Source organism: Rutidosis leptorrhynchoides, chromosome 3 (genome assembly GCF_046630445.1).
Source record: "Rutidosis leptorrhynchoides isolate AG116_Rl617_1_P2 chromosome 3, CSIRO_AGI_Rlap_v1, whole genome shotgun sequence".
Classification (NCBI taxonomy): domain Eukaryota; kingdom Viridiplantae; phylum Streptophyta; class Magnoliopsida; order Asterales; family Asteraceae; genus Rutidosis; species Rutidosis leptorrhynchoides.
This window is the reverse complement of record NC_092335.1, coordinates 104,493,482-104,513,022: the sequence shown is the minus strand read 5'-3', so window position 1 is coordinate 104,513,022 and position 19,541 is coordinate 104,493,482. Positions and strand designations below refer to the sequence as shown.

Below are 19,541 nucleotides of genomic sequence, written 5' to 3'. Positions count from 1 at the left end.
GAAAAGCTACAAGAATCTTAAAGGGTTCGATAGTGGCTTCAGCATCCATGCAACCACAGTTAGAGACACATCCGATTGTTCCACCGAACTCTCCTAAATCAGAGTCTGACACTGAAGAGAAAGTTTTTGATCAACGAGACGAGATGGCCGAATGACCAAGAGGAGTAGACACCTACTACCAACTGGGTGATTTTGAGGATCATTCACCCATTGTTTATCCTGCACCGGTAGGAGGAAACAACCGACGATTTGAGGTCCGACCTCAACTCATTTCGATTTTGCCAACCTACCGAGGTATGGCTAATGAGGAGCCATATAAACACATCACTAAATTTAATGGGATATGTGCTACTAATCAGGTAAACGGTTTCATTGATGATGAGGTACGTCTTCGATTATTTCCTTATTCACTTAAGGATAAGGCAAAAAGACGGTTTCTCTCCTTGCCCGCCCGGAGTATTAATACTTGGGCGGAGATGAAAAAATGATTTTTAGAAGAATTTTACCCCATAAGTAAAACCTCAGACATGCGTACGCAAATAAAATCTTTTAAACAATTACCGGGTGAATTATTTCATGAAGCGTATGAACGTCTGAAGGAGTTATTTAGGGCATGTCCACACCATGAGATACCCAAGTGGGAATTGGTTAAAGTTTTCTATGATAGTTTAGATTCCCAAAATAGGCAGTTTCTTTTAGCGGATAGTGGTGGGGCATTCTTAACTCGGTCTAGTGATGATGAATGGACGTTCTTCGAACAGTTAAGCAAGGGTTCAAAAACCCAAGCTTCGGTTGATCGTAAACAACCTAGTACCTCCCGAGTGAATCATGTTTTCGATTCGGGTGGTTCATCTAGGAACTTAGAGCAGAAATTTGATGATTTGAAAATGCTTATATTTAACAACCCAAATCAAGGTCTTGCTTGTAATGTTTCGTAGGTTTAGGAAGTATGTGAGATTTGTGGAGATCCTTCTCACTTTTCATATGGATGTAGAAATGGGATTTCACCGGTAAATCAGCACATAGTGGAAGAACAAGTTAACGAGGCTCAGGGACGGAGATATGATCCATACTCCAACACGTATAATTCGGGTTGGAGAAATCATCCTAATTTCAGTTGGAACAATAACAACGCGCTGAATGCTAACCAAGGGAACCAACTTAGACCACCAAACAACTTTCAAAACCAGGGTAATTTTCAGAACCAAGGCAACTACCAAAGAAACTATCAAAATCCTTATCCAAACAACCGAAACCAAAACCAAAATAATTACCAAAACCAAGGCCAGAACCCAAACCAAAATTAAAACAGTACTTCAACCAATCAACCATCTAGCTCGGATGCCAAAATGGATGCGTTCATCTCCGAAATGCGAAAAATGATAGAAGTGCAAAATAAGCCGATTGGTGCATTGGCTAAGGAGATCGGTAATGTAGCGAAAAGTAAGGGAAATAGGGAACCATGTACAATTCCATGCTACACAGTTCTAAATCCAAATCATAAGGATCAAGGAAAAGGGCATAGCGTTAACATGGTAGGTACCTTGAGAAGCGGAAAGAAGTATGACAATAAGGTTGGTGAAAAAGAGGTAGTGCAACAAGAGTCAAGTAAGTCTCCTATTGTTCTAGATGAGGAAGAGGTAAGTGAAAATGATAACCATGGGGAGGGGGTGAAAAAGACCGAATCAATCGTTAATGAGGCTGGGAAAGTGGAGGCGGAATCAAAAACGTTCCATTTCCCAAGGCTTTAGAGTCCCCAAACCAATTCCCTTATGGGAAAAAGGGACCACAACCAGAGGACATGTGGGAAACTTTTAAGCAGGTTAAGATAAATTTACCCATTCTCGATGCTATTAGGCAAGTCCCGTCTTATGCTAAATTTTTAAAGGACCTTTGCACTCAAAAGAGGAAGCAAAGGGCGACTTTACCCAAAAAGGTAGAGCTAACCGAGCACTTAAGTGCGGTTGTTTCGGGTACACTTCCACCTAAGTTTAAGGACCCAGGGACCCCGTTGATAGCTGTGACTGTAGGAAACGTGAATGTGAAAAAGGCATTATTGGACCTAGGAGCTAGCATTAATATTTTACCTTTTTGTCTAGTTGACCGATTTGAATTGGGTTTAATGAAAAGAACCGACATAATTATTCAATTAGCGGACCAGTCAATCAAAATGCCTAGGGGATATTAGAAGATGTGATAGTAAAGGTGAAAGATTTATATTACCCAGTTGACTTTGTTGTTATGGACATTGAACCTAGGAATAGAGATGCCCAACCCACTATAATCTTAGGACGCCCGTTTTTTGCCACCATTAATGCTCACATTAATTGTCGAACGGGTGCTATGGACATATCTTTCGGGAATCGCAAGATGAGAATTAATATCTTTAATTCTCTTCATACACCGGATGTCCATGAATGCTATCGGAAAGATGTGATTGATGAATTAGTGGAAAAGCATACGTCTCACCTAATAACCAACGACCCAGTAGAAATATTTTGCTTAGGTAACGAAGAGGATGTTGAGTGTGAAGAGGTCAAGGCAGTAGAACTAGCAGTAGCAAGTACAGTAGATGCTAAGTTGCCACCATGGACTCATAAGTATGAGCCATTACCTAAATCTATTGATACTAATACGAGACCTTCACTAGAGTCACCACCGACTCTTGAGTTAAAACCCTTACCTTCTCATTTGAATTATGCATTTTTAGGTACTGATGGCATTTTACCAGTTATTATTGCTTCAGATTTGACAGGTGTGCAGGAAAAAGCTTTGATGGAAGTGCTTCATAAGTACAAGGCTGCAGTAGGGTGGACGATAGCTGATTTGAAAGGGATAAGTCCCTCAGTGTGTATGCATAGGATAGTTACAGATCCGGAGGTAAAACCTGCTCATGATACGCAACGCAGGTTAAACCCGAATATGCAGAAAGTTGTAAAGAAGGAAGTTCTCAAGTGGTTAGATGCAGGGATTATTTTCCCTATTTCAGATAGTCAGTGGGTAAGCCCCACGCAAACAGTGCCAAAGAAAGCTGGGATAACGGTAATGGAAACGGAGGAAGGTGAAAAGATCACAACCCGTCCCGTGACGGGTTGGCGGGTATGTATTGACTACAGGAAGTTGAATGCTGCAACTTTAAAGGATCACTTTCCCTTGCCTTTTATTGATCAAATCATTGAAAAGTTGTCAGGTCAGAAATTTTATTGTTTCTTAGATGGGTATTCGGGATATAATCAAATACCTATTCACCCTAATGACCAAGAAAAAATGACTTTTACTTGTCCTTATGGAACTTATGCCTTTAGACGAATGCCTTTTGGTTTATGCAATGCACCTGCTACTTTTCAAAGGAGTATGATGAGTATTTTCTCAGAGTTAATAGGCGAGTCTTTAGAAATTTTTATGGATGATTTTTCAATGTTTGGCAAGTCTTTTGAGTCGTGTTTGAGTATGTTGGAAAAAGTTTTAAAGAAGTGTACCGAGACCAACCTTGTCCTTAGTTGGGAAAAGAGCCACTTTATGGTAAGGGAAGGGGTGGTTTTGGGACACATTGTATCTGAACGGGGATTCGAAGTTGATAGAGCAAAAGTTCAACTTATTGCTATATTACCTCCACCAACCAATGTTAAGGGGGTAAGATTGTTTTTGGGACATGCAGGATTCTATCGTAGGTTTATCAAAGATTTTAGCATTATTTCTAAACCATTGTGTAATTTGTTATTAAAAGACGCACCTTTTGACATTGATGACCAATGTAGGGAGGCCTTTAACACCCTTAAGTGTTAGTTGACCGAAGCACCTATTTTGCAATCACCCGATTGGACCAAATCATTTGAAATTATGTGTGACGCTAGTGATTTTGCGGCTGGGGCTGTTTTGGGTCAAAGAGTTGATAGGAAACCGGTTGTTATCTATTATGCTAGTAAAACATTCTCGGATGCCCAAGTGAACTATACCACGACCGAGAAAGAATTATTAGCAGTCGTGTTTGCCTTAGGCAAATTTAGATCATACTTGTGGGGGTCTAAGGTAGTTGTCTTTTCGGACCATAGTACCCTAAGGCACTTGCTTGATAATAAAGAGTCTAAGCCTATATTGATTAGGTGGATCTTATTGCTACAAGAGTTTGATTTGGAAATAAGGGATAAAAAGGGTATTGAGAATGTGGTTGCCGACCATTTATCAAGGATACCCCCGCCACCGTTTGACCCTGCTAAACCAATCCAGGAAAATTTCCCGGACGAGTGTTTGTTTAGTGTTGTGCAGGTACCTTGGTTCGCATATATCGTTAATTATTTGGTGACTAACAAGATACCGGAGCATTGGAACAAGCACAAGAGGGATTACTTTTTGTCGCAGGTTAAGCATTATATTTGGGAGGACCCGATTCTTTACCAAATTGGACCTGACCAAATCATAAGAAGATGTGTGGCGGAAGATGAACATAAGGACATTCTAGCTCATTGTCATACTTTTGCATGTGGAGGACATTACGGAGTCAAGTAAACCGGGTACAAAGTACTCGACTCAGGTTTCTTTTGGCCTACTATTTTTAAAGACGCGTGTGAGTATGTAAAAAATTGTGCTAGGTGTCAAAGGATGTGGGGAATCTATAAGCGTAATGAAATGCCCATGAACCCAATTTTGGTTTGTGAAATCTTTGATGTTTGGGGCATAGATTTTATGGGACCCTTTCCACCTTCTTTTGGGTTTGAGTATATACTAGTAGCCGTTGATTATGTCTCCAAGTGGGTGGAGGCTGAGGCTACTCGGACCAATGACCACAAAGTTGTCCTAAAGTTTGTTAAGAAAAATATTTTTTGTCGTCATGGTGTACCTAAGGCCATAATTAGTGATGGGGGTTCGCACTTTAAGAACTCGCATTTTGCTAAACTTTTAAGGGACTATGGGGTAAATCACCAAATTGCTACGCCTTACCATCCCCAAACAACTGGGCAAGTGGAAGTATCTAATAGGGAATTAAAAAGGATTTTAGAAAAAACCGTAAATCCTAATCACAAAGATTGGTCTTTAAGACTAGACGATGCGCTTTGGGCTTACTGGACAGCTTATAAAACCCCTATTGGCACTTCATCTTATCGACTTGTTTATGGGAAGGCATGTCACTTACCTGTTGAAATTGAGCATCGTGCAGAATGGGCTATTAAACAGGTGAACATGAACATGGATGAGGCAGGAAAAGCAAGAAAGTTAGACCTATCGGAACTGGATGAGTTGAGACGCGATGCTTATGAAAGTTCAAAAATTTACAAAGAGAAAACGAAAGCGTTTCATGATAAGCAAATCATAAGGCGGATGTTTGAAGTGGGGCAAAGTGTGTGGTTGTTTAATTCAAGGCTTAAGTTATTTGCGGGTAAGTTGAGAAGTAAGTGGAATGGTCCCTATGTGGTTAGCAAGGTTACTCTGTACGGGGTAATTGAAATAAAATATCCAAAAGGTGGGGAACTGTTCTTAGTTAATGGGCAATGATTGAAAATTGCTTCCGGTTTGTCGCTTGGTTATGCTAGGGTAGTTGAAACAATTCGGTTTGAACCCATGAAAGTTCATCAACTCAGAACAATTCGGGTGAACGAATCAAAGAATTATGTTAGTAAAGAGAACATTGATGCGTGGCTTGATCAAAATGTTACTATTAGTCGGATGCCCAATTGTGACGTTTGGGATGATGATGGGCGATTTGATGATGCACCAGAGGACGAGGTGTCTGAGGTTATTTCAGATGAATGTTTTGATGAGTTTGATGAAAAGTTGTCATTGGAAGAAGATGTTAAGGGAAGGCCGGAGTTTCGTCGTTAAGAAGAAGACCCAGGGGAAGTATTGTTCGAATTGAGTTTCATTGGGGTCTTACCCCATTTTGCTAATGATCATCGTGAATTCAAGGTGATTGCCGATACGGGGTCTACAATTAATATCATGTCATACATGACGTACAAGCGATTATTTCATGACAAATGTTCTCTATGTTCGTTGACTAAATCCGATGCGGTCATCACACTTGGCAACAATACTAAGTGTCAGGCACTTGATGTACTTCGTGATGTGATGGTTAGTTTAAAAGGTGTCTTCCTTGAAGTACCATTCACCATTTTTGATATGCCTACGGATGAAGATGTTCCATTGTTAGTCGGGCGTGGATTCATTGCAACCGCGGATTGTAAAATCGACCCAGGTGCATGTTTTATCACTTTTGAAGGAGGAAACAGAACTTTTAGATTTTGTAATTCGGAAAATATGCGTTTTCCTTCGGCATATATAGTGGAGAGAGAATTTGATGAGGGATATTGTATGATTCTTAGGATACAAGAGGTTAACACAAATAAAGTAGTTAGTGAAGAAATGGTAGCGGATACTATAGACATGGATAAAATCTATCAAAGTGTTGAGTGTGGGGGTATTAGCCTCAATCAACGCTTAGGTTCCAAGTCGAGCAACGATGAAACCATTTGTGTTAACATGGTTACAGAAACACCTGAAGTAGAACAAGAACCGGATGTGGATGTAGAGGAGATTCGTGAGACGCTTGAAAGTATGTGGGGAAAAGAAAACACGGAAAGATTCATGAACAACACCAAAACATCTTTTGTTGATGATGAGGGGTGGACAATTGAAGTTGAATACCTTGAATCCAAACCAAAATGTGAATTCAAACCTCGCATTAAGTATAGAGATCCGGGTGATTTTTCGGTTATGTGTTAATTCAAAAAGAAGAAGACTTACCGGGCGTTGCTAGATTCGGGTGCGAGTGTTAACATGATGCCAACAAAAATTGCAAAATCAATATGCATCCGAGAGTTGGTTCGAACTAATACGAGTATTCGATTTGGAAACCAAACCATCGATGACCCAATCGGGATTGCAGAAGATGTTCTTTTCATTATTCACGGTATTGGTTATAAGGAAGATTTCTTCATTATGGATTGTGAACCTGATGCGAATACTCCAATTGTATTGGGATGAGGATTTTTAGCTACCGCAAGGATGTCACTAGATTTTGATACGGGGACTTCGACAATTAAAGATGAAGATAACATGATCACGCTCCATATGGAAGATGGATTCGGCTCTAGAAAAAACGGGGCCATTGATCCGGACGAATGGTAATCCGGAAGAGGAGTCGAGTGCACGACTCCATCAAAAATTCGCACACCTTTGTAAAGTTTGTAAGTTTTTCTTTTGTTTTGTACATACGGGCGGGGCAAGTACCATTTTTGAGGCTTAAAATGGGATTGGTTTGAATGACTATCTCTAACTTTATGCATTGAGGACAATGCAATGCTTAAAGTGTGGGAGGGGGTCAAGGTTTTTAGTCCCAAAAACGTTTTGTGTGAAAAGAATGTGTTTAGTGCGAAAAGAATGCAAAAAAATGGAAAATTAAAAAAAAAAATTATACCTGAGTGTTGGCGTAAAATACGCCAATTTTGGCGTATTTTACGCCCATGTAACTTGTGAATTCAGAAATTTTTTGCATCCTTGGCGTAAAATTACGCCTGGTTTTTACGCCTGATTTTGTATTGGCGTATTTTACGCCAAAACTGGCGTAATTTATGCCAGTGTTATTTTTCTGGTGCCGTATTTAGGGGTTTAAAATAGGAAAAAATTATTTATTTATAAATAACTCATATGCAGCCATTGACCACGACCACCATCACTCTAAACCCTAATTTTTCATCATCTAAACACCAAATCGAAGCTCAAAACATCATCAATTCATCATAACACTTCATAAACACATCCAAATCTTTACAAAATCATCCAAATTGGGTATTAATTCGTGTTCTTGACTAAAAACTAAGTTTGGGGGTTTTGATTTGTGGATTTAATTCTTCAAGTATTCTTTCAATTCGAGTGTTTTAACATCAAGGTAATCATCATTCTTGTGTTTTTCATTGTTTTAGATTATCAATTTAGGGTTTTGTTACTTTCATGTTCATGTGCTAGGGTTAATCCGAATTAATTATGTTTAAGCATTGTTTTTGTTCTATCTATTGTTAATTGTGTTTAGGTATGTTAATGGTGTATGTATGCATGATTAATTTGAAAGTTTAGGTTAAATCTTGTTAATTACTTATAAGTAGTTGACTAGGGTTGACTTTGACTGAAAATTGGTAATGTTTATGATTTGAATGCGTGTTGCCAATGTTTAATGTTTAAATTGGTGTTTGTTAAGTGTCAATGTAATATTGTTAGATAATAGGGTTTATCGTTTTCGTTGGAATGATGATTACAATGATTAGGTGATGTTTACTTGAACAAAGGGTTGATTAATAGTGATGATAATACATAACACGTGTCATGTGGTTAAATGAGGAAGACAAGATTGGTGTGTTGATTTGGTGCATAAGGTTAGGATTTGCATGTATTGCTAAAAGGTTATAATGAGATATATTGAGCAATGTCATGTAAGGTGTGTTGTTAAATACTAACGAGCTTGTTGAGTTGTGTGATTGCAGAAAATGTTGAGCAGGGCAAAAAGGAGTCATGGCAATCCAGGAGGGGCTCCAAATTGGCAGGATAAGAAGTGGTTAAGTGAGTTACCCTATGAATGGAAAGTCCGATTGTATACTGTGAAGAAAGACCAACTTTTGAGAAACGCTTTTTGTGAAAGGTATATAACTCCAAATGTGTGGAGAAAGTATGGGGTTTTTCAGGTGTTTATAGACTGAGGTTGGGCAGCTGTCCTTCAGATAGTTCAAATGGGGTTTAAAAGTACACAGTTGGGTTGCTCTTGGGAGATGACGTATCCCACGAAGGTGTTTAATTGGATGTCAACTTTGAGATGGATTCCAGGAGATAATTTCCCACAAACGTTAATCCTGGAGGGTAAAGTGGGGAATTCAGTGATTCCAATGCGGATGGAGACTTTTAATCAGTTAGCCCATCCCGACCTTCCATATGATGCGGGGATAAGAATTGCGGGAAAGGATGGGTACGATTATCCGTCTGCCAAAGAGTTGTTTGAGGTTCCAGCTGATAGATATATTCATGTGGTGAGAACGTTGTTTCATGTCGACCGACCTGATATTGAGAATTTTGATCTAGAGAGGAGTAAGTTGAAAATCATTTCGAGGATATTGTCAATAGTGATGAATTACAACATCTATCAAAGAAAGAGTGATCTTACGCTAGTTCGGACGTACGAGTTACCTTTGTTGTATGCCATGGTAACTAATTCAATGGTGCCTTCGTTGCGTTTGGTTATGATGACATGGATTTGGGAGTGCCGGGAGCAATTAAAGCAAAGGGTGGTGATCCCTTATATGCGGTTCTTGTCGTTCTTTTTATGGAGGAATGGAGGGATTTCGAATAATCCCAAAGGAAAAAGAGAAGAAATTAAGAAAGTGAAAGAAAAGGTTCCCGGGTTAGAGTTTATGCGACAAGGGGATGGTTTTGTAATTGAGAACCCAACTTATTTGGAGCGGTATACTTTTGAGGTAGAGGATGATAATCTTCCTGAGGAGGAAGAAGATTATAATTCTGCGGATTCATTTGAGCGAGTTGCACGAGGATTGGATGATATCTATGATAGGGCTGATCTGGATTTTAACCCTCAAGGTGAGGGATCGAGTAGAGGTAGGCGGTATATTCCGGTAGATGAACAAAGGTGGGCTCGAATGGAGGAGCAATAGAGTACCCTTCTTGATGCAGCTAGGGCTCAGATTTACTTGACCGAGCGATATCAACAAGATGTGTTTGAGAGGGATAAACGAAGACGTCAGTATGAGGATATGTTGCAGAATCAGCCAGTTACACCGTATTATGAGACGATTGACTATACGACTTATGCTTCGGGGTTTGCACCAGGGGTGGAATATGTGAATCCACCCGCACCATCTGTCGCACCACCGTTGTTTTATCAGCAACCCACACCACTACCGCCGGATATGGAGAGAGCTAGAGAAGAGGGCAGGAAGTCGGTGTTTGACATGGCACCGTTATCGAGAAGCTTATTTGATAGTATTTTTGGTCCTGATCCCCGAATGGGATGAGCCTCTCTGATTTTAATCAGGTCCTGTGCTCCTTCTGTAATAACATGTACACTTTTCTTTTATTTTCTTTTATTTTATTTTTCTTATTTTATTTTAAGTAGTTAAATGAACTTTGTGGGTATGTTCACTGCAAGCCCTCACGAGACAAAACTCGTCCACCCGAGGGAATCGGGTGGTTTAAAGCGGGATCCCTCCGAAAATGGGCTAGTTAGTTTTTATGTTTTCTTTTGTTTTTGTTTTTTAAGAATAAAGTTGAATGAAAGGAACATGTGTGTGATGAAATGGGAGTTGGTGTACGTGTCACAATGATATTGGGAAGTTACTGTTAATCCCGGGTAATATTGTTCTTTTTCTTCTTTCTCCTTGTTTAATTTCCTCACTTTGGTCTAACATAACTTTTAAACATGCATACGAGGACGTTGCATGACTTAAGTGTGGGGGGAAGGAAGGAAATTTGCACATTTGGCTTAGCTTGAAAATGCTTGTTGTTCAAAGGTTTTATGACATAAATGGTTTTAATGGCCTAGGTGGTAAAAATTTGAAAATTTTTTAATTTCAAGGCTATAATCAAGATGTTGACCCATGAGAGTAACCATAGTTACTAAGAATTAACTTGGAAGTTTTTGGACTTGGCCGGTGAGGAATGATAGTGTTAGGTATTTGACTTTGTTGACCTTGGCTAGTTAATTTTAAGGAAATATACTCTTATGGAGAAAAGAAAGGTTGAGAAAAAAAAGGTGATCCTATGGTTGTATGTTAGGTAACAAGAATGATAAAGAAACACTTTAGGATTTTCTTTTTAAACCATTTTTTTATTTTATTTATTTATTTTCGCAGCCAGTCTACCCAGGTCATTAGTACACAATTGTGTACTAGAATCAATTAGTAACCATTAGCAGCCTAAACCTTTAGAAAAAAAAAAAAAGAAAACCAAATTCCCATTCCTACCCTTATTTGTGGTTATTGATGTCGAATTTAATCTTACTTTATCTTGTTTAGATTTAGTAACACTAGGTGACAACGAAACTCATTTTTGCTAAGACATAATTGGTTTAAATTAGAATTTCAATTATAACGGGCTATCATGTTATAGTGTTTGTGGCTTTTTAATTAGTTTGACTCAGAGTGGTTTCCGAGGTTCCACAATGGATTTCACAATTTACTCACTAGTATGAAAGTGCATAATAATGATGATAGTCACCAATGCAACACTTGTAGAGTTTACTCTTCCCTAGACAAAGGTCGAAAGGGAGTGCTTTATATCACAAGCTATGACAATGATATTCACCACACCCAACACCCATTATCTACATTACCTACATATATCCATATATCATTGTCACCATCACCACATATTCACCATTACATCCTAAATGTTCTTAATATGATAAATGCTGTGTGCTATCATGAAAAAAAAGGGGAAAAAAAAGAAGTGAAAGGAGGAAGTGAAAGAGACGAATTTGAAAATTATATATGCCAAAAATTGTGAAACGATTGCTTCAAAAAGTATGGACCACTGAGGCATAGAAAGAAAGAAAAAAAGAGTAGAAGAAGAGTATGCCAAAAATTGTGAAACGAGTGCCTTATAAAGCATGGACCACTGAGGCATAAAATTCGTTCTCGTTGAAATGTCAAGTCAAGAATGCAAAACTCCTTATAACCTTACAAAGTACCTACACTTTTCATGTGATGCCTCGTATAAATGGGCAATGTAACCAAAATCCACTTCACCGAGCTTGTGGTATGGGGTATTTCTAATTAGACTTAGGGGGTTCATTGGTGTCGGGACTTAAAAGATATGCACTTAGTACTAGTGTAGACAAGGGCATGAGTTTGGCTAATTGAAAAGTTAAGGAGGACAAAAACACAAACATATGCACGATTCTAGTTATAGTTGACATTCCGATTTAAGTTAATTTATCTTTGTGCGAATGAGGGTCACGTTAAAATCTCTAAACCTTATAAAGTTTGATTGGTTCGAAATTCGTAACCATTTTATACCATTTTTAATTGAGTCATGACTAACCCTTATGCAATTGTTCCAGATAAACCCGTTTTGTGTTTATTTTGACATGTTAATTAGATGCATTTATATTGTTGATTAAAAAGTAAGTGTGGATCATAAAAGCTGTGAAATATAATTGTTCAACTTAGTCTAAGTATTGATCCATTTGATGATTCGGGAAAATGCTTGAGGTTTATGATGATATGATTAGCAGAGGAATTGTTGAACTAAGGAAATGTTTTGTAAAAAGGAGTTTATGATTGAAGGTATTAGAGGATAAAAGTTGTTTGGGGTTTTGAGTGATTGGCCCATATCGTCCTTACATCTTGATTAATAGTTAATTTTGCTTGCGAAAAATTATTTGAGTTAATACCGCCTAGGTATTGTTGTCATGGATTAAAAAAACAGATTTGCTTGAGGACAAGCAAAAGCCAAGTGTGGGGGGTTTGATCGTTCCTTATTTGTCACAATTATTTATGATTAAATACGCAAAATTAACTATGTGTGAGTGAAAAAGGTGATACTTTGATGAGATTTTATGTTTTACAGGTAAGAAAGATGTTGGTGCAAAATATGGTACAAAATGGCGAGTTAAAGTGGATTTTTGACAAGATTTGGGAGCTTGAAGAATAATCAGAAAATTAATAAAGGCGTAAAATACGCCTATTTTGGCGTAAATTACGCCATGGCTCAGATACGTACAGAACAGGAGGGTATTTTAGGCGTAAAAATACGCCAGGAGAATTTACATTGGCGTAAATTACGCCAGAAGTGGCGTAAATTACGCCAGGCCAGATTTTCTTGTGCCGGGAAATACGAAAATTAGCTTTTTGATCAAGTTTCCTAACCCCTATTTAAGGAGAGCTCTAGGGTTACGAAACCACACCTTTTTCCATCAGTTTTTGCAGCAGGAAACCTTCCCAAACACAACAAAAATACCCTCTAATCACTTTTTAAGGATTCAAGTCAAGATCAAGGTGCTATTCATCATGCAATCATCAAGAAATTCATTGATTATCATCACCACCATGCTTGGCTAGTTTTCTAATCTTTATTCCTTCCATGAACAATTGATACATGTATTATTTCATTCAAGTTTATGTGGTTTGTAGTGTTATGAAACTTATGTCTTTTGAATTGTGATGTTATAAACCTATTGCTTATTGATCAATGCAAGTATTATTTATTGTGATTATTGCAAGTTGAGTTATAGTGATTTAACATTGTGTTCTTAATCTACTTAGTGTTAATTAGATTAAGGATAAAGACAAAGTATCTAGGTTGCATGACTCAATCCCAAGATAGTTAGAATTAATAGGCCTAAGAAATCTTGTCTATGAGGTTTGATCAATATTTGATAAGCATAGTACTTGTTTGAATGAATGCATGTTAGATTGGGATTGTGAAGGGATAAAGGCTCTCAATCAACTGATTACAACCTTTTCGTTTAGCTCACTATTTATGCTTTTAAATATTCAAAGCTACGTTTGCTTAGTAGTTGTTACTCTAGTCTTTACTTTAGTTAATCTTAGTTAATCACAAACAACTCAATCCTGAAATTGCTTGCTAGTTAACCATAACTTCCCGTGGAACGAATCCTGCTTACCCTAGCTAAGTTAGAGTAATTAGGCTATTTTTGATTGACCCTTCGACATGTAGTGACCCGAACTTTTCCATGTTTATATATATTAAATGAAATTGTTATTTACATGATTAAGTGTTTCCCACATGTTAAGCAATCAAACTTGTTAAGACTTGATTAATTGAAATAGGTTTCATATAGACAATTGACCACCCAAGTTGACCGGTGATTCACGAACGTTAAAACTTGTAAAAACTATACGATGACATATATATGGTTATATATATATATAGTTAACATGATTTTATTATAAGTATGTATCTCATTAGGTATTTTAACAATGAGTTATATACATAAAAATGAGACCATTAATTTAAGAAACTCGAAAACGATATATATAACGATTATCGTTATAACAACATCTTACTAGGTACATATGAATCATATTAAGATATTGATACACTTGGTTAATTATGTTAAAAGATAAGTAAATATATTATTAAGTGTATTAACAATGAAATACATATGTAAAAATAAGACTAATAACTTAATGATTTCGAAACGAGACATATATGTAACGATTATCGTTGTAACGACATTTAACTGTATATATATCATACTAAGATATATTATATATAATAATATCATGATAATATAACAATTTAACATCTCATTTGTTATAATAAACAATGGGTTAACAACATTCAACAAGATCGTTAACCTAAAGGTTTCAAAACAACATTTACATGTAACGACTAACGATGACTTAACGACTCAGTTAAAATGAATATACATGTAGTGTTTTAATATGTATTCATACACTTTTGAAAGACTTCAAGACACTTATCAAAATACTTCTACTTAACAAAAATGCTTACAATTACATCCTCGTTCAGTTTCATCAACAATTCTACTCGTATGCACCCGTATTCGTACTCGTACAATACACAGCTTTTAGATGTATGTACTATTGGTATATACACTCCAATGATCAGCTCTTAGCAGCCCATGTGAGTCACCTAACACATGTGGGAACCATCATTTGGCAACTAGCATGAAATATCTCATAAAATTACAAAAATATGAGTAATCATTCATGACTTATTTACATGAAAACAAAATTACATATCCTTTATATCTAATCCATACACCAACGACCAAAAACACCTACAAACACTTTCATTCTTCAATTTTCTTCATCTAATTGATCTCTCTCAAGTTCTATCTTCAAGTTCTAAGTGTTCTTCATAAATTCCAAAAGTTCTAGTTTCATAAAATCAAGAATACTTCCAAGATTGCAAGTTTACTTCCAAGTTTTCTAAATCCATTCCAAGTAATCATACAAGATCAAGAAACCTTTGTTACTTACAGTAGGTTATCTTTCTAATACAAGGTAATAATCATATTCAAACTTTAATTCAATTTCTATAACTATAACAATCTTATTTCGAGTGGAAATCTTACTTGAAATTGTTTTCGTGTCATGATTCTGCTTCAAGAACTTTCAATCCATCCAAGGATCCTTTGAAGCTAGATCTATTTTTCTCATTTCCAGTAGGTTTATTCAAGGAACTTGAGGTAGTAATGATGTTCATAACAACATTCGATTCATACATATAAAGCTATCTTATTCGAAGGTTTAAACTTGTAATCACTAGAACATAGTTTAGTTAATTCTAAACTTGTTCGCAAATAAAAGTTAATCCTTCTAACTTGACTTTTAAAATCAACTAAACACATGTTCTATATCTATATGATATGCTAACTTAATAATTTAAAACCTGGAAACACGAAAAACACCGTAAAATCGGATTTACGCCGTCATAGTAACACCGCGGGCTGTTTTGGGTTAGTTAATTAAAAAAACTATGATAAACTTTGATTTAAAAGTTTTTATTCTGGGAAAATGATTTTTATTATGAACATGAAACTATATCCAAAAATTATGGTTAAACTCAAAGTGAAAGTATGTTTTCTAAAATGGTCATCTAGACGTCGTTCTTTCGACTGAAATGACTACCTTTACAAAAATGAATTGTAACTTATTTTTCTGACTATAAACCTATACTTTTTCTGTTTAGATTCATAAATTAGAGTTCAATATGAAACCATAGCAATTTGATTCACTCAAAGCGGATTTAAAATGAAGAAGTTATGGGTAAAACAAGATTGGATAATTTTTCTCATTTTAGCTACGTGAAAATTGGTAACAAATCTATTCCAACCATAACTTAATCAACTTGTATTGTATATTATGTAATCTTGAGATACCATAGACACGTATACAATGTTTCGACCTATCATGTCGACACATCTATATATATTTCGGAACAACCATAGACACTCTATATGTGAATGTTGGAGTAAGCTATACAGGGTTGAGGTTGATTCCAAAATATATATAGTTTGAGTTGTGATCAATACTGAGATATGTATACACTGGGTCGTGGAATGATTCAAGATAATATTTATCGATTTATTTCTGTACATCTAACTGTGGACAACTAGTTGTACGTTACTAACGAGGACAGCTGACTTAATAAACTTAAAACATCAAAATATATTAAAAGCGTTGTAAATATATTTTGAACATACTTTGATATATATGTATATATTGTTATAGGTTCGTAAATCAACCAGTGGCCAAGTCTTACTTCCCGGCGAAGTAAAAAAAAAATCTGTGAAAGTGAGTTATAGTCCCACTTTTAAAATCTAATATTTTTGGGATGAGAATACATGCAGGTTTTATAAATGATTTACAAAATAGACACAAGTACGTGAAACTACATTCTATGGTTGAATTATCGAAATCGAATATGCCCCTTTTTATTAAGTCTGGTAATCTAAGAATTAGGGAACAGACACCCTAATTGACGCGAATCCTAAAGATAGATCTATTGGGCCTAACAAACCCCATCCAAAGTACCGGATCCTTTAGTACTTCGAAATTTATATCATATCCGAAGGGTGTCCCGGAATGATGGGGATATTCTTATATATGCATCTTGTTAATGTCGGTTACCAGGTGTTCACCATATGAATGATTTTTATCTCTATGTATGGGATGTGTATTGAAATATGAAATCTTGTGGTCTATTGTTACGATTTGATATATATAGGTTAAACTTATAACTCACCAACATTTTTGTTGACGTTTAAAGCATGTTTATTCTCAGGTGAATACTAAGAGCTTCCGCTGTTGCATACTAAAATAAGGACAAGATTGGGAGTCCATGTTTGTATGATATTGTGTAAAAACTGCATTCAAGAAACTGATTTCGATGTAACATATTTGTATTGTAAACCATTATGTAATGGTCGTGTGTAAACATGATATTTTAGATTATCATTATTTGATAATCTACGTAAAGCTTTTTAAACCTTTATTTATGAAATAAAGGTTATGGTTTGTTTTAAAAATGAATGCAGTCTTTGAAAAACGTCTCATATAGAGGTCAAAACCTCGCAACGAAATCAATTAATATGGAACGTTTTTAATCAATAAGAACGGGACATTTCAGTTGGTATCCGAGCGTTGGTCTTAGAGAACCAGAACATTTGCATTAGTGTGTCTTATCGAGTTTGTTAGGATGCATTAGTGAGTCTGGACTTCGATCGTGTTTTCTTTAAAAATGATTGCTTAACATTTTTGTTGAAAACTATATATTATTAACATGTATATATTATGTGATATATTAATCTCTTAACATGTTTGATATTGTGTGATAGATGTCTACCTCTAGTACAAATCCTATTGACTCACCTAATAATAACGAAGAGTCGAATATATATTGGACTGATTCACAAGTTCCCGAAGAAGAACCGGAAGAAGAATCAGAACCGGAAGAAGAATCAGAACCGGAAGAGGAGGAACCGGAGGAGGAAATAGAACCGGTGGGGGAAATAATAAAACGGTTAAGTAAAAGAAAATCCTCAACCAATCGACCAAGGTTAATTATGGTCAATGGTGTTTCCGCCAAGGAAGCAAAATATTGGGAGGATTACCAATTCTCCGATGAATCGGATTCCGACGAGAATTCCGATGATGTTATAGAAATTACCCCAACTGAATTTAAAAAGGCAAAAGAAAATAATAAGGGAAAGGGCATAAAAATAGAGAAATCTAATTCCAACTCCGATGAACTTTATATGTATCGTCAACCCCCGAAGTCCTTAAGTTGTAACAATGACCCGGGAACCTCTAAACCACCAGGTTTTTCTAAACCGTTGTGGAAAACGATAGCTCGTATTAGGGGAACATCATATATCCCTAGAAACTTGGCAAAATGAACCAAAACTGAAGAAGAAGAAACGAGCGAGTCGGAATAAGATAGTTGTATTCGTGTGGTGTAATATATGTAATATAGTGTGCTTATGCTTTATGATATATGTAAAAATTGCTTGTATTATTAAGTATTTTTTTTATGAATCTAACTCTTGTCTATTTTACAGTATAAAAAACACAAAATGAATAGGCAACCCAATATTTTAAGAGACCTACCCGGAGACATGATTGATGAAATCTTGTCTAGAGTCGGTCAGAATTCTTCGGCACAACTATTTACGGCGAAATCAGTTTGTAAGACATTCGAAGAACGTTCCAAGAATGTCTTGGTTTATAAGAGACTTTAGTTTGAAAGATGGGGGATATCACATTGGGAAACCCATAAGTTACGATGTGTTTACTTTGACGCATATATTGCGGGGAACCCAAATGCTATTTTACGCAACGGGTTAAGAAATTATTTTGACTCAATGTATCCGAATATAGGACTTCATGATTTAGAAAAAGCGGCTAACATGCAACATAAAGAAGTATGCTATGCTTACGGGTTAGTAATGTTCGCTTCTCACCAAAGTGAGAAAAAGAACATCGGGCTACAACTATTAAACAAAACGTTCCCACAAGTGACGGAGTCGGTAATTGGGGTAAGAAATGAGGTTTTTAGGTTATTACGAGACTGTTGGTCATTACGTAACCCTCGTCCCTTTGACGACGTTACAACATGCTGTCTTATCAACGGCCATAATGGTTATGTTCCACAAGACCAAGGATGGGAAGTAGTCCTAGTAAAACCAGAATGCATGACTTGTTTATGGACGTATGAATTACGTGTCTTTATTGCCTTTGCTGAACGACTTGTGTACTAGCTAGAATTATCTTCACAACTATCTTGTATCAAAGTTATTGTGTGCTATATTTCATGATTTATGTAAAATAAGCGGTATTGTAAGTTTGTAAAATATTGTATAAAAGTTTGAACGCGAAATATTATTATAATCAGTTTTTCATATAGAATTGTAGTAGTTGAATTGTATATTAGCTACTAAGTATGAACTTAACGGGTAGGTACTACCCGAATTTAAACTTATAAAACGCTAATATGAAGAAAAAGCTTTTATAAATGAGTTCATATTATGCTACGAAATACTATTAACTACTCTTAATATTCTGTATGATTAACTTGTTCCATTTGACTATTGATGTCAAAGCTAAGGGGTATAAAATACTATTAAATTTTTTTGCAGGAAATACTATTAAATACGATACAATTTTACACAAGATATTTATTTATTTATAGAATGGATATACTTAAACCTTGCTACAACACTTATAGGCAGTGTACCTAATCGTACAGTAGTGTAGTTTTTAGTAAGTCCGGTTCGTTCCACAGGGAATCTTTTTTAAACAAAGCTCAACGCTATATTAGTTTACTTTTATAAAAATACAAACATATATATAAGTAATATTATTATTATAAAGGGGGGTTTTTACCGTTTAATGACCGGTTTGTCGATTTTAAAACTTTAGTCGCAGTTAAAACCAAATGTAAAATAATAAATAAATACAAGACTTAATTTTAAGCGTAAAGTAAATAACGATAATGAAATTGCGAATAATAAAAGTGCGATAAAATAAACTTGCGATAATTAAAAAGGACGATAA

General features: G+C 36.1%; 1 protein-coding gene across 1 annotated transcript; it reads left to right on the top strand.

Annotated features, from left to right (window-relative positions):
- Positions 1-1,801: 1,801 nt before the first annotated feature.
- LOC139900266 (uncharacterized) lies at positions 1,802-2,188 on the top strand. The gene has a single exon (XM_071883054.1). It carries the CDS (start codon positions 1,802-1,804, stop codon positions 2,186-2,188), a length of 387 nt encoding a protein of 128 aa, XP_071739155.1.
- The last annotated feature ends 17,353 nt before the right edge of the window (positions 2,189-19,541 follow it).

Coding starts and splice junctions, on each gene's coding strand:
- LOC139900266 (XM_071883054.1), top strand. CDS start 1,802: ATGTGGGAAACTTTTAAGCAGGTTAAGATAAATTTACCCATTCTCGAT.